This window comes from Poecile atricapillus, chromosome 2 (genome assembly GCF_030490865.1).
Source record: "Poecile atricapillus isolate bPoeAtr1 chromosome 2, bPoeAtr1.hap1, whole genome shotgun sequence".
NCBI lineage: Eukaryota > Metazoa > Chordata > Aves > Passeriformes > Paridae > Poecile > Poecile atricapillus.
Genome location: NC_081250.1, coordinates 142,568,324 through 142,588,626, shown reverse-complemented (window position 1 = coordinate 142,588,626; position 20,303 = coordinate 142,568,324). Strand labels below are relative to the sequence as shown.

General features: G+C 40.0%; 1 protein-coding gene across 13 annotated transcripts in view; it reads left to right on the top strand.

Annotated features, from left to right (window-relative positions):
• Window positions 1-20,303, top strand: part of MTSS1 (MTSS I-BAR domain containing 1) — a 125,594-nt gene that overhangs the window by 13,955 nt on the left and 91,336 nt on the right. For all 13 annotated transcript variants that reach the window (XM_058833444.1, XM_058833438.1, XM_058833439.1 and 10 more), the window contains exons 3-4: window positions 2,767-2,828; window positions 5,556-5,629. In XM_058833444.1, coding sequence (XP_058689427.1) covers window positions 2,767-2,828; window positions 5,556-5,629 — 136 coding nt within the window. The remainder of the gene's footprint in view (window positions 1-2,766; window positions 2,829-5,555; window positions 5,630-20,303) is intronic.

The following is a 20,303-nucleotide window of genomic DNA, read 5'->3' as shown; positions in this document are numbered from 1 at the left end:
AAAATACTGTGTTATTATTCTTCAGAAGAGGCTTTATGTTGCAAGAGCATGTCTTGGACAAAGACATCGAATTCCACCTGCTGTTTCTTTGTGTTTAAATTGAGAAAGTAATACATGTCGAATCAAGGGTGTATGTGTTTTTCACCATTGTTAGTGTTTCTCTTGATGCTGCTTTTGACAACAGCAAGAACAGTTTCTGGAGGTGAGACACAGCGGGGCTGCCGTGCTCCAGGTGGCACAGGAGGAGGTCTTGGGGAAGGAGCTGCTGCCCAGGGCACTGGTGCTGTGCAGATTTACAGTACCAGTTTGATTCCTGCGTAGTGGCAATGTTCTTTGGAAAAGCTGAATTGAATGATGCAATTTAGTGTGTGACTTCATGATCTGAGGGAGAGATGAGCTTGTGGATGTGGCTTTTGCAGGGAGAAGTGAGAGCAAATTATTCTGGAACCCAGATGAAGTACATGCCTCTTATTTTCATCTGAGTTTTAGTGAGATCAAGATATGGCAAGCTGAGCAGATAATGCAGGATTTCATATCACTAATGTAAAACTGTTGGAAGGTTTTCTTTAAAAATGTGAAAACAAGCAAAAAAAAAGAACTCGCAAGAAAACCCACTAGCAAAGGTATTAATTCAGTGACATTAAAAACTCCCAAAAGCTCAATTTTTCTACTGTCTGAAATGAGATCAGATGCTCTTGGCTACTATATAGGGAGCCCAGGTAAACAAACTGCGTTGATTTCAACCAAACAAATGCGACAAACTGTTAAATAATGTGAGCTGTTACAGCTTACTTGAGCAGGCCTGGTTTGAGGAAAACAGCATTTTTATAGGCAAGAACTAAACATTTGTGGAAATGTTAGACTTTTCCAATTTTGCTTTCCAGGATGACCACAAAATAGAAAAAAAATGGGGGTGGTTTCTCCCTGAGCTGTATTTTGATAGGAGTGTCTTAAGCTTCCCTGGGAGAAGCAGCTAAATGCAGGGCTGGTGTCATTCTCCTGCATGCCATCAGGTGTGTTTATCTGGATAATACACCAGCGAGATGGAAACATAATCAGGCTGCTTTGGTATCCTCTGCTTGCCGGCTTGCGTTTTGCTGGAGAATCCTGTAAAGCCTTGGGCCCTGCTGGTGATTGTCAGGGCTTTCAGGGCTCCTGGCACCCACATGCATAATGCATGCACGGTGTGCAGGTGACAGAGACAGGGCTCAGAGTAGGGATTGCAGTAAGACTAATAGGTTTAAGGAAATAGCATTTTTTGCTTCTTTTAAATAATTGGGTTTCTTTCATTTCTAAAATGTCTGACAGTTTTTTGCTTAGCACAAAGCGCTTTATATTCTAGGTCTTGCCACCCAGATAATGGCTATTCTCTTTCCCCTTCTGTATTTACCACTGGCTCTGTCATGTGTAGGGTATAACAAGGTTTTATGAACACCTGCTTTGCATTGTTCAGGATCTTTTCCTTTTTTTTTTTTTTTTTTTTTTTTCCTTTTAGCAAAAACCCCACAAGCCTTGATGAAAAATACAGGGAGAGTACCAATAGGCTTTTGAGCAGGTGTCTGGGAGCTGCCTTGCCAGGGTGTACTGAGGAGCTGAAATTTGTCTGACAGTTTTTGGGCAAGGGCCTGTCTTTGCCCTGAAAACTGTCTCTCATGGCATTGTGGGCTGTGGATTTTGTTTTACTTACAAAAAGCAGTCCAGTTTATAAGGGCGGATTGAGTTTGCTACAAGCAACTGCACTCACTTGCAACCTCTTCCAGTCAGAGCTGGAGTAATGTTAGCCTTGAGGATCTGCCTTATCTGGGTTTTATTGTGTTGTTGCTCTGGTAACAGCAAGTCTTATACCTTTACTAAAGGAAGCAGGGATATTTTATTTTACTCTCTAGACTCCAATCACAGGGAAATTTTGAGGTTTCCTTCTACCACATTTTAGCTGTTAGTGGAAAATTTGTACTTGCTCTGCAGGGAGCAATTTCAGTCTAAAGAAATAATCTTTTTTGTTTTAACTTTGGCAAATAAAGATCAGGACTTGCAAGAGTACTTCATGTCCGTATTCTAAGTAAAACATTGTTTTTTAATCCAGTTTTAAAAATTGGGGAAATTCTACAGGAAACTTGAGGTCAGGAAGAATTAAACCTTGTTAAGCATTTTGTATACACTCAATGCCATACTGTTTTATCAGCTTCAATTCATAAATCATCTCTAAGGCTTTTGACTGTTTTGGAAACAGGCCTTGCAGTGACAAGGAAGCTGTCAGGAAAGTTTGCTGTGTTGAGCTGTCACTGTTCTTTTCTGTGTCCTGTTATAAAGTTATATTGAGGCAGTGCTTGAGGTGGTCTCTTGGTCAAGTCACACATTTATTGTACAGGCTCTGAACCAGGAAAAAGCACAGATGATCAATTGGTAAAGAAAAACATCTGTGATGCTGCCTTTGGTTTTGGGAGCTTCTCTGTGCATACTGTTGCAATATACTAGTACCCTGCTTTGAATGGGCTTGGTTTTGCTATGTCCATCCAAAGAAAGGCATTTCTTTTTACTGCTTCAGTTGAAATCCCTCTTTCCCAGTGTTTCTATTCAGAAAAACTGTAAAGCCTCATCAGAGGACTACTGTTTCATCTGGATTCTGAAGCAGTCAATTTTGGTGTTCGTGGATTAGGATTGAGTACAGTTTTAGTTATTGTTTTACTGTAGCTTAATTTGATCTATAGTATTAAAACCAGAATTCTCAAATTAAGTGTTCATTGTTGTGTTTTGTTTTTCTTGCAGGGAAGTTACCCAGTGTGGGAAGATTTTATAAATAAAGCTGGGAAACTGCAGTCTCAGCTTCGGTAAGTTTTATGTTACACAGTCAAGATCCCCTACAGTTCCTTGGATGTGCAAACATTAAGATTAAATGCAGCTTTTGCAAGGATAATTTTCTAAGCAGGTCCTAGTAAAATTGTGCATATTTCTTAGTCAACAGCTGCATGTAATTTTTTAAACACTACTACTGGTGTTTTAATGTATTTAGGAAAATTCACAATATGCCACCAGCTATACATAATAAATGTAAAATGGGATAAATTTCATGGATTTTGATGAAAAATTGGAAAAACAGTTTATTGTTGTTTAGTGAGCACACATTTGGAGTTAGGTCTATGTTGCCCTTTTTATTAGTGTAGAATACAGAGGGGTTATGTTGGAAGAAGGCTCAAAATATTAAAAAATCTTCAGCAGCCTTAACAGCATTTTTTTAGACTTAAAAATTAAGGGAATTGCTTTGCTGGATTGGTGATTATTAAAACTTAAGGGTTTGCAGTATACTGAGAAAATGGCATTCTGGATATTTTAGTATATGGCAGATGTATCACACTCAGATCAATTCCACCTCTAGAATTTGTTCATTTGTAAAATTTGTTTCTGCTAATACAAATACAAGCTCAATTTCCTCACAATTCTCTCCAAACCACAGTCTCTTCTCTGCTGTATAAAGCACCAGGATTTTTCCCCAGCAGCTGTAGTGGTAACAGGTTATTGGCAGTCTGGTTTGTGGTTCCATGTTGCATTATGAACCATTCCCAATGAAGCTGGGGTTAGCTTCATTTGCCCTAAACAGCTGGAATATGCTGTTCTGCTACACCATGCCTATCATGCCACACTTCCATGTGGTTTTTTTTTTTCCTTTTCCAGAAATCATGTCACAATGAGTATGGAAGATGTAGAGGAAGTAGAGAAAGAAGATAAATGGAGAACTTTCCTAGCCTTTTGTACTCTTCAATCACAGGCTTTCTGGGATGGCATGAGGCATAGTTTTGTTTATTTCCCAGTCCTGTGGAGCTGCATTCAATCAGTGTAGTGCTACAGGAACATGCAAGCAGGCAGCTTGAAAGCCTGTGTTCGAGGATTTGCTGTTTGTTTCTAGCAAATGTGAGCCTTTTGCTGCTGTTTCATTTCTGCGTGCTCTGATAAAGAACAGCAGATGTCATTTGAGCTGGAGCCAGGTCTTTCTGGATCTTGTTACTGGGGAAATGGAACTTTGTTATTAGCAATATAATTAATAAGTAACAGCATAGTACATGAATAACAGTATGACCCATGAGTCTGGAAGATGAACATCACAAATAGTGTTAAGGAAAATTCTAGAAAAGATTTTCTGGTTCCAGAGCCCAGTATTGCTAGCTAGCTGTCAGGGTGGGGGGTTTGCCCTCCCTTTAATCCCTGGGCATGTGGCGAGTCCTTTTGCATTTGCTTGGTCCTCTCACACCTGGGGTGTTATTTTCTGTGTGTGTTCAAATCTTTTGTGCTGTCAGCAGGCCATTTACTACACTGCCAGTTATGTGCTCTGTACCTTGAGCATATTTGGAGTGAGACTTGCATAAAATCTGACCTAATTAAGCAGTCCTGTGGTCTTTCTGGCTAAGGATCAGCTTCCCTGCAAGTCTGCTGGGTTTTTTGAGGCTAGCAAGGAGCTCATGGAACAAAGTGAATATGATAGTCCCTGTTCTGGATTTTGCTTGAAAAGGCTGATTGACGCAGTCAGGAGAGAAAATCAGAGTTACTGTTAGAAAAGATGTGCAGAAACAGAACCATGAGGTAACTGTGGAGAGGGCACAATTGGGCTTTACCTGTAGAGCCCTGGCCTACTTTCTCTTTAATTGGGTCAACCAGACTATAAACCTTGAGAAATCAGGACTGACCTGAGGTGTTGAGGGCTCTGGGGCATGCTTATCTAGAACAAATGTGTCTGGAAAATTGTAACTCACGTTTGCTGTCCACTTGAACAGATGTGTGGTCTGTGGGTGCTTTCGAAACACGGAGAGAGACTGGGCTAGTGAGATTGACACTTTGGATTGTGAAGTCTGAGGTGCTGGTGTACCTCTCAGGAAAGGTCCTGTTTGGGGGAGCACTAGATCGGAAAGGGATTTTGTTTATTTTGGGGGTTTGGGGATTAGTGGGTTTTGTGGTTTTGAGTTGTTTTGTTTTTTTCTTGAAATGGAGGGGTTTTTTTTCTTCTTTTCCCATTTTTCCATTTGTCCAGGAACTGCAGACCAGTCTGATTTCCTAGAAATTTTCTATTTCAGGGGATGCTTATGCTCCCCACATGAAAAATGGAGGGAATTGTTTGGCCAGGATCCTAGATAAAAGGAAGTTCCTGCATGTTTATTCTTAAAATACGCATGTTCCCTGAAAATAGCAGTGGCTGTAATTTGTTCGCTAATGGGTGAAGTATAATGTGTGTTAGATTTGTTTTTCATGTTTGACTGCTTAATATTACTTCATCAGAGGAAATCAGCTAGAAGGAGGGTGGCTGTGCTCTTTTGAAACAGCACCTGTCCTGTGCAATTCTCAGCATGGAATTAGTGTGGCTGCCTCCAAGTCCATAGTGCTAACACAAAGCGAGGAAGGGATTAAGAAATGAAGGAGGGAAAAGGCTAAGTTCACATATAAAAGAGAATACTTTTTGTGGCCTCTGCAAGTTCACAGTGTTATTCTTTATAAGCCTAAATGTTTTTGGCAGTAATTAAATAGGCATCAATGAGACGCTGCTAATGTTTTGTTATCTGTATGCATTTCAGGACTACAGTAGTAGCAGCTGCTGCCTTTTTGGATGCCTTTCAGAAAGTGGCTGACATGGCTACTAATACACGTGGTAAGCAGATGTGTCAATATTGAGTTTAACAGAATGCTGTGTGGTTTATGCCATTTGTTGTAATAAAAAGAAGTCTTAACTTGTTACATTGACAAGCAGATCTGTGAGACATCTGTTAGATGGACTTGCACTTTGAAAAAGTGGCACGTGAAAAAGGAAGTTGTCTTTACTGAAAAAAAATGCTGGAAACCTGTAATTTAAATGTGTCATCAGTCATGTGAACACTTCTTAATTACCATTTGAATTATACATTGATGAATAATATTTTAGAAAGCAAGATTTACAGAAATCTGTATTCACTCACGCTTCTGTACCTTGTGTAAATGTAAAAGGCTTGATTATCAGCTGGAATAAATAACTGTAGGACTGCTGGAGACAGAGCAGATACTGGCTGATGCTATGGCCTTTGGGGTCTACCAGTAACGATGACAGGGACCTGTACTTATATCTTTGAGCAAAGACTTTGCTTGTCCTTCCCCCTTAAGTCTGATGTTTTTGGTCAAACTGAATTTTCCTGGGCTGTGGGCTTCTCTAGGTAGCAGTCTCAGCTTATTGGTGTGTATGGAGAGCCAAAATAGTGCAGCTAGCATTCTTTCCAGACTGCTGAGCTGGAAGGAGACAAAAGGCTGCTTCTCTCTGATGCTGGATTCCTGGTGACCGAGGCATCATGTGCAGATGTCCCTGCAGTGGTGTAGGGCATTCCGCATGGTCACTGTCCTTGGGCTGCTGCTGAAGAGTAAATCCAGAGTGCAGATAAATCACTGCTGAGGGAGTAGCTCTTGGTCACCTCTAACTCTAAGGGTTTTGTAGCATTTTTTAAAGTCCTAATGTGCTGTTGACATTTGACTTGGAGAGTAAGAAAATAATATTGCTGATATGAAGAGTGTTCGTTCCCATTAGCAGAGTGCAAGCTCAGTCAGACTTCCCTTACCTCTGGCTGGCAGGAGCTGCTGGTGTGAGTACCAAGTCATAGAATGACAAGAGGGAAGAATACATCTTTTTCCTGTCTGAAGCTAATATTTACATTCTGATAAGAAGTTCCTCATTATATGTATACCTACTGTAAATTATAGGTAATCTACTCAGACAAAATAATAAACGTGACAGAAAGTGGAATAAACTAAGGATGAGACCCAAGGCAGAACTTAACTTGGATTTCTAACATGTCCTTCATTCAAGCATGTTCGCTTCTCTTTCTTCTGCCCTCCCCAAGGGGAAACAAAGTAAACTACCAAAATCCTTGAGACTCGTCTTCTAGCTATGCTGGCAGGCTTATAGGCCTTTCATTGAGATACCAGAATGACTGGAACTTTCCCACTCTCAAACAAAAATGGCTTGTGTGGGTTTTTGAAGGGTATGTTATACTTTCTGCTGTGTTGTGTCTTGTCTCTTATCTCTTCAAACACATCCTTTACAAAAGGAGCTCTGTGAATCCAGGCATGCCAAATTTGTATAGGTCCTCTGTTCTGTCTTCCCTGACTGAAAGGATAGAAGGGAATTTTGGTTTTATTTTTGGAAAGTGATGTTCTGGGCAATGAATCAAAACTCAAAAAAAAAGTTAGCTGGTGGTTCTGATCTGCCTCCCAACCCAACTTCCATTTGTGCCCATTCAAGTTTATCTCTGAGGTTTCAACTTGGTCCTTCAATAAATACAGATCATTCTACCTTGCTGTGATCAGGGATAAACACCTGTCCCCATGGAAGGTGATGGGAAAAATCCCTATGACTTATGAGGGCACAGTTCAATAAAAATGTATTTTGCTGTTAGTATAAGGAATTCTATTCCAAAAATGAAACAGAGCAAACAATATTTTTCTTCTGTGGTGTGGGAATTCTAACAGGCTCTCAGTTTTCCCTTTGAGGGATTACCTAAAGTGAAAGATTCTTTCTTAAATTTTGCCTGTTACTTACCCAGTTTATAAAATTATGTATCTGATTGTCTAGTTAAACATCTGTCTGTGTTTCACATTGTTTAGAGGGTTAACAGATAAACCAAAGTTTACAGTTAACAGATTAACCAAAGTCGGACAAGTTCATGTTCAGTTGCTGAGGATATATGAGACTTGTGTAGCACTTCCCATGACAAAGGCAGGGAGGTTGGTGTGTTTTACATTGTGAGGCTGGTTTATCATTGCATGAGCCAAATGCTTCTTCTGGAAGCTAACTGTATATGAAAATGCTGAAGCAGGTGCCTGCTCTGAAGGGACAGTGTTAGTTCCTTGTAGGATGACTGAAGTCTTGTGAAGCTGGCTGCTGCCTTTAATTTGTAATTGCTTGTAGCTCTACAGAAAGTGGTCTGTTATTTTAAGACTCGCTGATCTAGTTGATGAAAGTTTTGTCAATCAACAGAAGAACTCTGGCTACTCTTTAATCTGTTTGTATCAGCATTAGCTTTTAAAGAAAAAAAAGTATTTGCATGGATATATGTGTCCATACACATGCAAGGGGAGACAGTCTCCTTTCAGTCTCCAGGTGCTAAAGAGTGAGAGCTTACTTCCATCATTGCCAGTCCGTGTTCCAACTGGTATCCTTTCTTTGTGCCATTACTGCATTTCCTTAGCACTGTCTTTGCTCTTTTGGTGCATTTTTCTCACCATTCCATTTACTTCCTTCTAATCCTGCAGTGGTAGTGGTGTTAATCTTCACGTTCTCATCTGGAGCTCAGATAGAAGGCATAATTGGAGCTCTGCCTGTGGTAAAACCTATGATTGGATGAGTCAGATAACCTGTACTTTGCTCTATTTTCTTCCCTTTGTAGCTTCTGAAATAGGAAAAACCCTGAATGTGAAGTAACTGATGTTTTGTCACTCAATACACAAATTAATTTCCCAACCAGCTCATTTCAGCTTTTGCTTCCTCCTTTGCCGTCTCTCCATTTAGATGTGCATCAACCCAAAGGTATCTTTTTTTTTTTTCCTCAGTTCAGTTCCCTCTGTTCAATGCTTTGATTTTAGCCTGACAAGGGAAGACATGGGGAAAGTAGTTCTGATGCATGTATCTCCAAAATGTTAGATTTCTGTAGGTCTGGTCATCTGAGAATCGTCATCTGAATGAGGGAGATTAAATTAGCAACATAACTTGACAAAGTAATGGTAGCTGTATAGCAGTGTGTGCTGGTTTTGCTGTTACCAGAGATTTTTGAAAACCAAATTCCTTCAGATGTTTTGATTTTTGAGCCCTGACAAAATAGAGACATCTATGTAGCAGTTTTTGTTACTCAAGCTGCATCTGTTTGGCATACAGCCCAGCAGAACTCTACAGTAGACTGCAGTGGAATCTGTATTATCTCTCACTATGATTATTAAAGAGAATGCTGACAAAATATTTAATGATTGAGATACTTTAGGGTACCTTTAAGTCCTTAATATACTTTGAATAGTGTAACAGTAACTCTTGAATACCTTAAAAGTGAAGCTGCCTTTTGGGGAGATATGTGCTCATGAGTTTTAGTTCAAGCTTTTCTTACATGACTTATTTTTTTCAATATGTGAGATTCTGAGTGTTTCTACCAGCATCATTTGTAACTGAAGCATGGAAGAAATTTAAATTTAATCCTGTTTACCTGATTATTTTGCAATAAAAATATATTCTGTTATGAAGGCAAGAACTGTGCATCCCAAATACAGTGTGTTTATATGTGATATATGTTTATAAGTTGGCTTTCAACAGTATGTAAAAGGGCATGTGTAAATTACTATGCTTTTCTAGTCTTCTGCCTCTGCTGCATTTGAATGTCCTTTGTAGATAAGTACTAGAGCTTTTGTAGATAAATACAAGAGCTCAGGAACCTGAAAAAGTAGGTGTGAAAAGTAACTATCCTCCTTGTGTTATGAGGGAGATTAATGTGAAGATATGCACCCTTCTTCCGTATCCACTTAATACACCATCAACAGCTTCCGTGGATAAAACCCTGCCCCAATCTTGCCTACCTGCATCTGCACAGGTGTAAATTAAAATTTATGGAAAGATGATCTAAAAGCTTTGATTTACCCAAGCTTAAAATTGATCTTCAAAGTGAGATTGTTAATGAGGCAGCTGATCCTCAAGTCTTGTGGTTTTTTGTTTTTCATTCATATTGAAAGGTTTTGCATATACATAGGTGTGTTTGATATTAGCAGATTAGTTAAATCACTTCAAGAGGGTGTCAGTCTATCACACAGCTTTCTCTGGCCAGTTGGATTCCATGGATTGTAATGCTATTTGAAGTTTCCTTTTGGCAAGTGCTACTAGAGGTATGTTTTCCCTGCCTTTGGTAATTCTGACATCTAGTACATTTTCCATCTCTTTCATTTTACAGATGTCTGAGAGGATTTTAAAGCAATGCAGAGTTGCAGGAAATTCCACTTGAGTGGGAGACCCTCTCTGCTGGACTGGGGGACTTGAGATCAGAGTGGAGACTATGGATAGTCAGCCAGCTACCAAGAGGCACTAAGTAGATTTGGAAGCAAAACTCAGCCTGTGTCTGCATGACATGCAGCAGCAGCAGGGTATCAAAATCAACATAGTAATTTTAATGTTACCCTTTTGAGGGGCTGGATATATCAGTGTGGAAGATGTGCTACATTAAAGTGCCTGTACTTTCTTCAGGCCTCATTACATTTTAAGAGCACACAAAAATGTAAATATAGTTTAACACTTTTACTTACAAAATTAAATTTGATTAATATTTCTGAGTGTCTACGTCAGGTAACTCTTCTGTGACACTACTCAGTGACTGCTCTTCATGTTTAATAAGGCTACTTAAAATAGTGCCTTTGCTGCAGATGGGTGTTCCTGGGCAGACTCTGCATCCATGTTGCTCCAGGTAGTGTGTCAGTACCCCTTCAGACAGTCCTTAATCTGGCTGGTCAATTTTTATTTTAGCCAGGATCTGTATTGTATGTATTGAAGTGGTTTTCCAAGGTGACAAGCTGCACAAAGTGTAGCAGGGCTGAAATTATCTGTGATCTCCCAAGCAAGTGTACTTTGGCCTCCTGAACCAATATCTTGCTCACTGCAAATATGGCAGTGTGACCCAAGGTATGGTAAAGTCTTGGTGCTACAGCAAAATGTAATGGACAGTACTGAAAGATGGTTTTTATTCATCTATTTATTTTCATGGAGGGTAAAAAAAAAAAAAAGAAACAGAAGTGAAGCCTGGGGAGCTTCAGAAGGACGCCACAATCTTCAGCAGTATACCTAAAAGCTGTATAACATTTTTGAAATAGACTGCTTTGCTCCTGGCTATGTACTGGGGAGATGTGATGGTGATCTGTGCCTAATTTCAGGGTGAAAACAGAGCTGGTTACAAGAGGAAAGGCATTCTCATTGTCCAATTTCTTTGTCTGACTCCTCTTGAATTTCAGATGTTCATACTCAAATAGTAAAACCTTTGTTTGAGCTGCCTGTCAGTTAAGATAAGACTTTGTAATAAGTACTTATTCCTCCTGTGGAGTCTTTGAAGAAAAATGCTGCAGTCCAGACTTTTTCTTTGTGGATTTTCATATATAAAATGACGGGGAAGAAAAGTATTTAAATGAACCATTCAGTTTTCCATTATGTTTTCATGAAGATGATGCAAAATACAGGACCAAAATAAGGATCATTAGCAGATGATTTTGAAGATGGAGGTATATTACTTATCTGTTGCATTTGGAGAAGTGGGAGCTGCTTTACAGCAGCTAAAACTACAAATCATAAAGGCCATGCTGTGTTATTCGCTGTTTCCATGTTCCTATCTTTCTCTAGACCGATATCAAATGTCAGCCCATGTCTGTCAACAAATGTGTTGTCCTGAAAACTCTGCTTCTGATGGGAGCCCATTTGGCTGGAGCAGTCAAAATGGGGTGAACATCTAAAATGCTCAAACACAAGAAAAGTGGGCTGGGTATTGATGACTAGATTTTATACTTAAGGGCTTGAAAGGGCTGCACTGCAGGTAGAACCTGGCCATTGTCTTGTCTTTGGGCGAGTGCAGACATTGCAGCATAAAAAAATGTTACTTGTTTATGCCTTATTTTTTTTAAGAAAAAATCTAGGTCAGGGTCATTGACAACATTTGTTCTGATTTGTCCCTACTTAAGGAGAAATATTCAGGGCAACAGACAAAAATAATTGCTATAATAACTTATACAGTCAGATGCCCCTTGGTACAGTGCAGAGATTCACACAGGAATGGAGTTTGCATTTGCCCGAGTATTTTTTTGAGCTTGCTTAGGTGCTTACTAAGAGACTGAAATGTTGTTAGGAAGGGGAGTGAAGCCACCAGGTGACTGTGTGTGCTAAATAGAAAATCTGAAAGCAAGACCAGCTTCTGTGAGGGAGAAAAAAAAAAAGGGCAAGGGAAGAAGAAGCAAACAAAGTACTTTCTTTAGTACTTCATCCAAGGAGTGGGCCAGTGTGTTAAGATAGGAGTGGCTGGACTTTTTTCACATGACTGAATGTAAGTCTGCTCACTATCATCTGAACTGGAAATCTTTGGGAATGTGGGTAGGGGGAACAGCTCAGAGTTAATTTTTCATACACTTGGTCGTGGTTCTTCTTACACAGCTGTGTTGCTCTTAGGAGGGTAATATCAGATCCTGGTTTTTCTGAAGGCTTGGGATGGATGGATTGATTGTTGTTTCCAGCTACATGATGAATTTATATCTCTGTGGGCATCTTCACACAGAGCACCTACACTTCACTAACTAAATACTGGTTTTGTAGCTGTAAAGAATTTTCTCAGTCCTGGCAACAGAACCAAACTTTTAATGTCTTAAACATCCAGTTTGGGAAGTAATGAGGATAAATCATAAGTGGCTCTAGATTTCCTTCAGATAATTTATTAGTTTAGAATCAAAGATGCAAAAGCATCCTTTTGATGATGGGATGTGGATTTGAAAGTGGAGGCTGAGGTTTTGGTTGTTGGTTGGTTTTCCCAGTGTAGCACATGTTTCTGTGGTGGGAGATCCCCTTTCAGGCTAATTAAGGCAGCCTTTTGATGTGATAAATTACTAGTTGGCACGTAGTTACAATACTGTAGTAATCACAACAAGAGAGTTGTTGCAACTCTTATTTATTTTTAATCTGTCACCAGTTGGGTAACAAAGGTAGCTGAAGTTCTGTTCACATTGAGTTTTATTTAGTATCTTTTTTATTAGCTATATGAGAGAAAGGGAAGTTCTGTGTGGTGTGGGAAGAGAATTAGAAAATCAGTTCAGACTAAGCAAGATTTCTGTGAAAAAGGGTAGTGCTTCTTGCCTCATGGACCTTGCCCATAACAACCTGTGGAGGCTACAGAGCAGTTGCTGAGCTTCTGTGGCCTCATGCTTTGTGCCCCACAGCTGCCTGGAAATGCAAGTTTGGGGGTTGTCATTTTGTTGGTCACCTTAGTGCTAGCTTCCAAGAAGATGTGTGTTGGTGAAGTATCAGATTGGGTGCTGTTAGCTGGCTTGTTGCAAACTTGCCAGACCTCTAGGGGTGTGAGTGTGGACCGAACCAGTATCCTGCAGTTAATGCAACCTCATTACACCTCAATCCATGTCCTTGAACCACTTGGAAGTTCCTTTGTATCAGCAAGGCAATTTGTGTAAAGGCTGTGATACAAAATGTGTGCTTTCACTTGGGGTGTCTTCTCCTGTTCCTCAATCTATTCCTACCCTGGCTGGATAAAAACCATGCTTGTTTCTAATGACATAAGAGAGCTATACAAAAAGTGAAATTACAAGCTGCAACAGACTTAATTGCAAGTGGAGTGTCCATAACAATGGACTCCATCTAAACATTAACAAAAGCAGTAACAAAACTCATTTTCAAAAGCAGCAGTGGCATTTGCATTGTCTAACAGGTTTGTTTTTTTTGCTTTCCATAATTCAGGCTGCCTCGCAGAATGATGATCTTCCACACATTTTCATAGGTGTCAGGACCATAGATTGTATATGTTCACTCTGTGTGTGTCCATGCAAACTAGTGTTCTACTGCCAGGTGATTTACCTGGTGATATGATTCATCTCATGTTTGCATACCTGCTGCTTCTCAGGAAGCAGTGCATGTTCATGGTAATAATGAGGTCTTGCTTAAAAATAGACCAGCTTCCTTCATTTTCTTGTCCTTCTGTTTGCTTGATGATTTGTCGGGTGTTGCCAGCACAAATGTTTGTCCCTGTTGCTGTGCAAGCTGTTCACCCCCTCCCTCCTCCCTTCTTAGTTTTCTTCAGTGAAGCAGTTCCCTGCTCTTTTCTTCCCTGGCTGATGTAGTAAAACCTGCCCTGTTCAAGCTTATGGGCTCATTTAGAGAGGTGGGGAAGAGTCCCCACTGGTTCTTGAATTTCAGTAGAAAATTAAGCTCTGCTTGGGACAAAAAGTGCATTGTGCTGTGTGTCTTCCCTCTTCCACTCCCACGCATGATGGAGTCCAACCTGTAGAACTACTTCTGAAAAGTTAAAATAATATAATTACCTCACTGTTTCATTTCACGGCTCAGAGTCCTCCCTCTTGTCTTTGTGCTTTCTGCAACATTTTTTCTACAGATTAATCCGTGACCTGCCCTCCATTCATACTGGTGTTTTGGACAGGGTGGAGAAGGAAAGGAAGATGGGCTGTTTCCAAAGGAGCCCTGGGTTGTGACCTGACAGTACTTCCTGTGAAATGTTTGGACTCTCTGTACTTATATACATGTTTAAATCTTCCTACTGCTTTGCAGTTGGTGCTTGTTTTGTTGTTTTCACATGGGCTTCTTGCATGTAAAAACAAGTATGTTTTCCAGTCTAATGAAGCCATTGAAAAATGCTACCACCTTTCCAGCAGCCATCCCAACTCAAGCTTTGTGGAAACCACTTCAAAACTAGGAACAGTGGCAATTGTGTGCATGGGCACGTTCATCCGCAGTGTCATGGGGTGGAAGAGGTCTGGGTTTGTACAATGAGCCTCTGCAATTGTTGTGAATTTCTCCTCTCCCGCAGCATTTATTACTATGTAAAATTGAAATCTGCATGATTTCCTGCTGTGAGCGCCTGTGCCAAGGGACTGGTTTCTATAGTAACTAATATCAAGGAGCTGGCTGGGACTTCAGTTTGGAGCGGTATTTGAGCCTGTTTTGCAGTTTGATGCAGCCCTGTGTGAGTACTTGATGGATGACAAACAGGCAGTCAGGTTTGTGGCTGCCATTACTACAGTAGTAGTGGTGTGCACCTCAGCATGTACACTGAGGGCTAAAAATAGGCATTTTGCAAAATGGAGTTGGAGGTGAGGAGGGGGATATCTTTTTCTCTAACACCACTCCCCTCCCTTGCAGAGCTGCCGAATGGAAACGCTGAAGAATAAATCAATGAGTATTTGTCCTGGTGTCACTTCAGCCCACTCCAAAGTGAAAGATATGCCTGGGTCCATTTTCTCCCAAGAGTAACAGCCATTGGTATTGCCATTATTCTGTTTTGAAGTAGAGCTGGTGTTTGTTCTGCTGAGCAAGATAAACAGCATTGTTAATGTGTTTTCATCTGCAGGACCAGATTCTGCCCTTACTTAGGCCCAGACACACCTGCTTAATGTATTTGGTTTTGCAGGGTTAAGCAGGGGTTGGAGTGTGGAAGCTTGGCTGGTAGAGACTGTAAGCTTTCAGAGTGCTGGGCAATATGCAAAGCCTGGTTTGCACCATTTGCAATTAGTCCAGAAAGGCACTATGGGGTCAGGTGCATGAAAATGAAATTGAATCTTCTATTCAGGGTCACTTCAAAATCTTGAATCATGTGATGGAGGTGAGAAAGGAATGCAGAGCAGTACTCACTGTCCAGACAAGTCCTTTAAGTACAGAAACTGGATGTAGGCAGGCAGCAATGGTTTGGTCTCTTTCTTCCTCACCCCAGTAGTTCCCCAAATTGTGATGAGGCCAAACCTGGTCTCTGAAGCAAACTTGGGGCATTGATGAAGTAGTCCAAAGTGTGAAGATGTCATTTTGTATGACTGAAGGTTGTTTTTCCTGTCTGTGCTAGAAAAGGAGGTATATATCAGATGTGCTTGTCTTCCAAGACCTCTCCCCCCTGAAGCCAAGCCTCTGAGGAGAGGGTGTGTACCTGTAGACATGGACACGAGTGTACACACACACAGGGAGTGCCATTTGCCCAGCCAGCTCAGGGCAGTAATTGACTTGGCCACCCTCAGAGCAGCCTCTTACTTATTTGGTATTTAGGGATGCTGGAGCAGGCTGAGCAAAGTGAGTGTAGAGAGTAAGAAATGTATGGTGGACAAAGAGGATCTGGGTGTGTTGTACTGAGAATATTTAGGGGACATCTGGTGCATATCCATGAAAAAGCGAGGAGTTTTATTTTTAAAAAAAAATCTGTTCAGACAGGTCATCTTTTATATTCACTGTTTACATATGCAAGTCCATAGTAAAAGTATTACAGTGATTTTAAAAAACCCCATAAATTACAGGATTAAACTATTTACGTCAAGAGAGTAATGATGCATTTGAATAATCTGAGATAATTTGGCACTGAGATATGACCAGATTAACAGTTTGAGAAGTAGGATTGAAAACTATCATTTAAGAATATGACTCATGTTGCTGGGAAATCATCTTCACCTTTGTCCTTGTGTAGGAGTAAAAAAATCTCCCTTTCTTTCAAGCATGTACTAAGCAGAGTGCTGAAATGAGAATCTTAGAGTAAGATTTTTTTATATTTACACAATACAGTGACAGAAGTCCAGAACATTGAGTTGTTATAAATAAATGAAATCCAAAGTGCATTTAGTAAATACTTAGAGTGCATATTGTGATGGATTATCCCTGTTTTTAATGGTTGTTCATTTTCTGCTAGTTTGCAAAATCACTGGAGTCCAATAGAGCACATTTCCATTGGATGCTATTGTGGCTGTGTATCCATTTTAAATCTAGGTTGTCTTGCATGGAGAATAGCAGCTCTGTGTGAGTGTTAGTCACTTTGGTTCAAAGGTAAAGAGTTCATGTGTAGCTCTTGTGGAGCTGCTGCAGAGGCAGGAGCCTTAGTTGTTAATATAGTCAAGGGAATGTTTTAGCTATTAAGCTGAAATGTAGCTCACTGCTGGGGAAATGAGTGTTGTCACTGAGTGTGTGCTGTGATGCAAAGCCCTCCCCAGACTGTTGGGTTCAAGCGCACAATGTGCACTCAGGACGGATAATTGATTTAGATGAACGAAAGATTTTAATCTTTCATTGTAAGCTTGAGGCTGGCTTCACTTAGAGCTATAAACTCCATTTTTCTCAAGCTGCACTTTCGCAAGTGTTGTACCTGTTTTCTCTGAAGTGGCTGCATGTTTTCAGAGACTGCTCTTCACAACATGTTTTCTTTGTTGGCAACCTTACTAATTTAATGTGGCTTTCAAAATTAGGAGTGGGAGAAAAAGCCTTGTTCATGTGTGTTCCCAGCTGAGGTGAAAGTACTAAACTTGTGGTGTGCATCTCTAGAGACAATGAAGAAGCTGGTTGAGATGTTACTTTAGGGTGACTTTATGCACAGTGTAATTAAGCTTAAAGTTTAGATCTGAGTATTTTATGTGCTTGTTAGAATGAAGCTTTCTTGTTAAGGCTTTATTTTAGGGTTAATAGGGTCTCTAACAGGAAAAAACCTAATGCCTTCAGAAGAGCATACAACCACCCATCTGTCCATCATGAATATAGCTAAAGGATTTTTGAGTCTAAGTGACAAGAAGTCTGTACTGTCCTCTTAGGTCAGTTAATGAAGGCTAAAGCTTGGTCAGTTAAAAAAATTAATCTATTCAATATCATTTCCAAAGCTCCTTGTCTCCAATGTTTTAACTGTTGCCTAATTTGTTTAAATTGGTCTGAATTTCAGCCTCTCTAGAGTTCAGTTTTTGAGGCTGTGATCGCCATGGATAAAGCAATGTATGTTTTCTTGTTAATGCATAACTTTTGTTTACTTCAAGTTAGTCCAGTTTGGTTTCAACTTATTTTCATGTGTGGGGGTTTTGGTTTTTTGGAGTTTTTTTGTCTAAAAAGGAATCTGGACTCAAAATTTGTGCCCTCTAGGTGGTACATAAGGTAAAAGATGTATGAATAGCTTTCTTTAAGAGAACAGGTCTCTTAGATGAAATATATTCAGCATGTAAAAAGCTTCTTGTGACCAATGGGAGTAGACATTAAACATTGATGATGCAGCTTTAAGTTGCATGGAAACAAACTGGGGCAAGTCAGTTCATTTTACCTTTGATTCACTGCTTCCAACCGTTAGGAAAGGTTGAAGGGACACAAGGCAAACAGGAGTCTTTTCCTCCACCTTTTTATTGTAATGACATATATTGCCTCAAACAATATTTTAAGTAACTAGATGCACAAAATTTATAATTCATAAAGTATATAATATTTTTTTGTTTTTTAAAAGCAAGCAATGTGGTAACAGCAATTTACATAATTGCAATGATTTCTAGTTAAAGGGAGATCTAGTTCTGTTTAAAGGGAGAATAAAATAAAGACTTCCAAGCAGCGTGCTGGATTGTAGAGGTTTTGACATCCCCCAGGATGGAGGTGTGAAGTGGTAGTTTGACCCCAAGACTTGGATGTCAGGCACATCTATTTTGTATGACCTATCTGTAGCAATGAGAATTTATTTTGGTCCTAAGATCTGCAAAGTTTGTTCAAGTTACTTGGAGATCCAGGGTGAGATGCAGCTTTGGAGATGTGTGTGAGATGCCATGTAATTCCTGCAAAGCGACTACATTAAAAATGGAGGGTCTGTATTTCCTGATACCTAATTCATTTAGTAATGTTATTTAGGATCCTAGCTATGCTGCTTTGCATGCCCAGAACTATCCCGAAGCATTACTAGCACTGGACAGGTGGATACAGATGGATAACTGTTCACAGGATCCAGGGGGCAGCTAGAGTTTCACACTCCCCCCACTTTCTTTTTCTTTTCCCTTTTTAAAAATAAATTTGGGGTATCTTTTTTTCTGGTGTTTTGTGGCTCTGTCTGGATTTCCTCCTCTGGTTCACTTAGTTCTTCTTTACAGCGGGCATTGTTTGTTTTTTTTGGGAAGAGCCTTACCTGTGGTTTTTTGTTTTCAACTTCTGTGGGTTTCTGTGCTTTTTCCTTTCTGACTGTGGCCCTGCACATTTCCTGCAGCATATTCAGCATATTTGCATTAAGATGGATGACTCGGAAATATGTATGTAGAACAGCGTCATTTTGCAAGAGGATTGGTGATAACAAGAGATGAGCAAGATGCAGTATTGATTGGTTGAATGGGGTTAGGCCTAGCTGAAGTTATGTTACTCTTTTCTTGATTCCTGAAAACTTTAAGTGCTTGTCTTGCAGCACATACAGACCTTTCTCAGTGGCTGTATGGAAGGATTGTAGTGGAAGGATTAAGGCAGACAAACTCGTTTCTACCATATAAAGAAGGTGTCAAACTAGACAATCCTGAAAGCCTTGTTTTTAAGGCTCCACTTCCCTGGCCATATTAGTTTAGGGTTTAATTACACAATAATATTTCTTACATGCAATGTATTTGAACAAAGACCTCTCCATGCAGCAATGAAGACTTTGTTTGTAATAACTTACCTTCTCTTTTGTTTTCTGTTAACTAGTTTTTGATTTCAATTCCGTAGGTAGAGCTGCAGCTTTTTCTAGGATATTTAAAAAGGGTCTACAGGGAGTTTGCTTAATGGGAATAGTTGTCAAAGTCTTCTGACTAGTTTAAGCTATTATGGAACTCATTTTAATATTCTTATAAGGCTATTTTTAAACTCATTTATGCTGATGGAAGAGTAGGAGTAGAGTTGCTTTGGCACAAACATAAGGAACAGCATCCCTGGGTTTGATGGATATGTTCTCAATATAATTTATCAGCTAATTAATTCTGTTTGAGAGGCTTTCTGTGAAAGCACTAAAAAGTGATGGCCTTGCATGATTTAAATATCTGTGAGCTGCTTTAGTATGGACAACTGGACAAATCAGTCTTGGAGAAAAAGTAGCTTCTAAGCTTAGAAAAAAGCCTCTTGGGTTATCCTTGTTAATAGCCATCTAGTGCATAATTCAAAGTCTGTTTGTTTTTTTTTTTTTAATATTTTTAAATTATTAGGGTGAGGCAAGACTAGAAGATTATTCGGTTACCTGTGCAAGAGGCAAAGTTTTGCCCAGCTGATGTGAAAACTGTTCTTTGATAAGAATGACTGAGATAATGAATAGTGGAGACCAGTGGCTGCCATTTTAGGATTTACTTATGGAAAGCATCTGGCCAGAAAGCCTCTCAGGCTCTTTGTCGCCCTACCCTTTTGTTTCTTAGCACTGAATGCCTCCCTGTCCCACAGACAGAGAGAAGACTGTCTGGCTTCACCTTTCTTCTCTGGTCATCTGCTTTGCCTTGGTTTTGAAATATGTCTGTGCTGCTGACCACAGAAGTAAAACTTGGCTTCAATTTGAGTTTCATCTTGCAGTGGCTGGTCTCTGTCTGTGGGAGAAACTGGACCAGGGCTTCAAAGCATCAAAGTGATTCACAGCTAATTTTCTTTCTAAGGACCAGGAGGACCATTAGATCATCTAACCTGATTATCTCTGGAGGGCTGGTCAGGGCTTAGTCTGCTGCAAGCCTTCTGCTGGACACAGCCATGGCTGGGGCCCTCCAGCACAGAGAGGCGTGGGAACAGGCAGTGTTTCTGGAGTGCAGGTGTGCTGGAAAATGCTCTAGGTGCATCTTCTTTGTATAAATATATATGTAGAAAA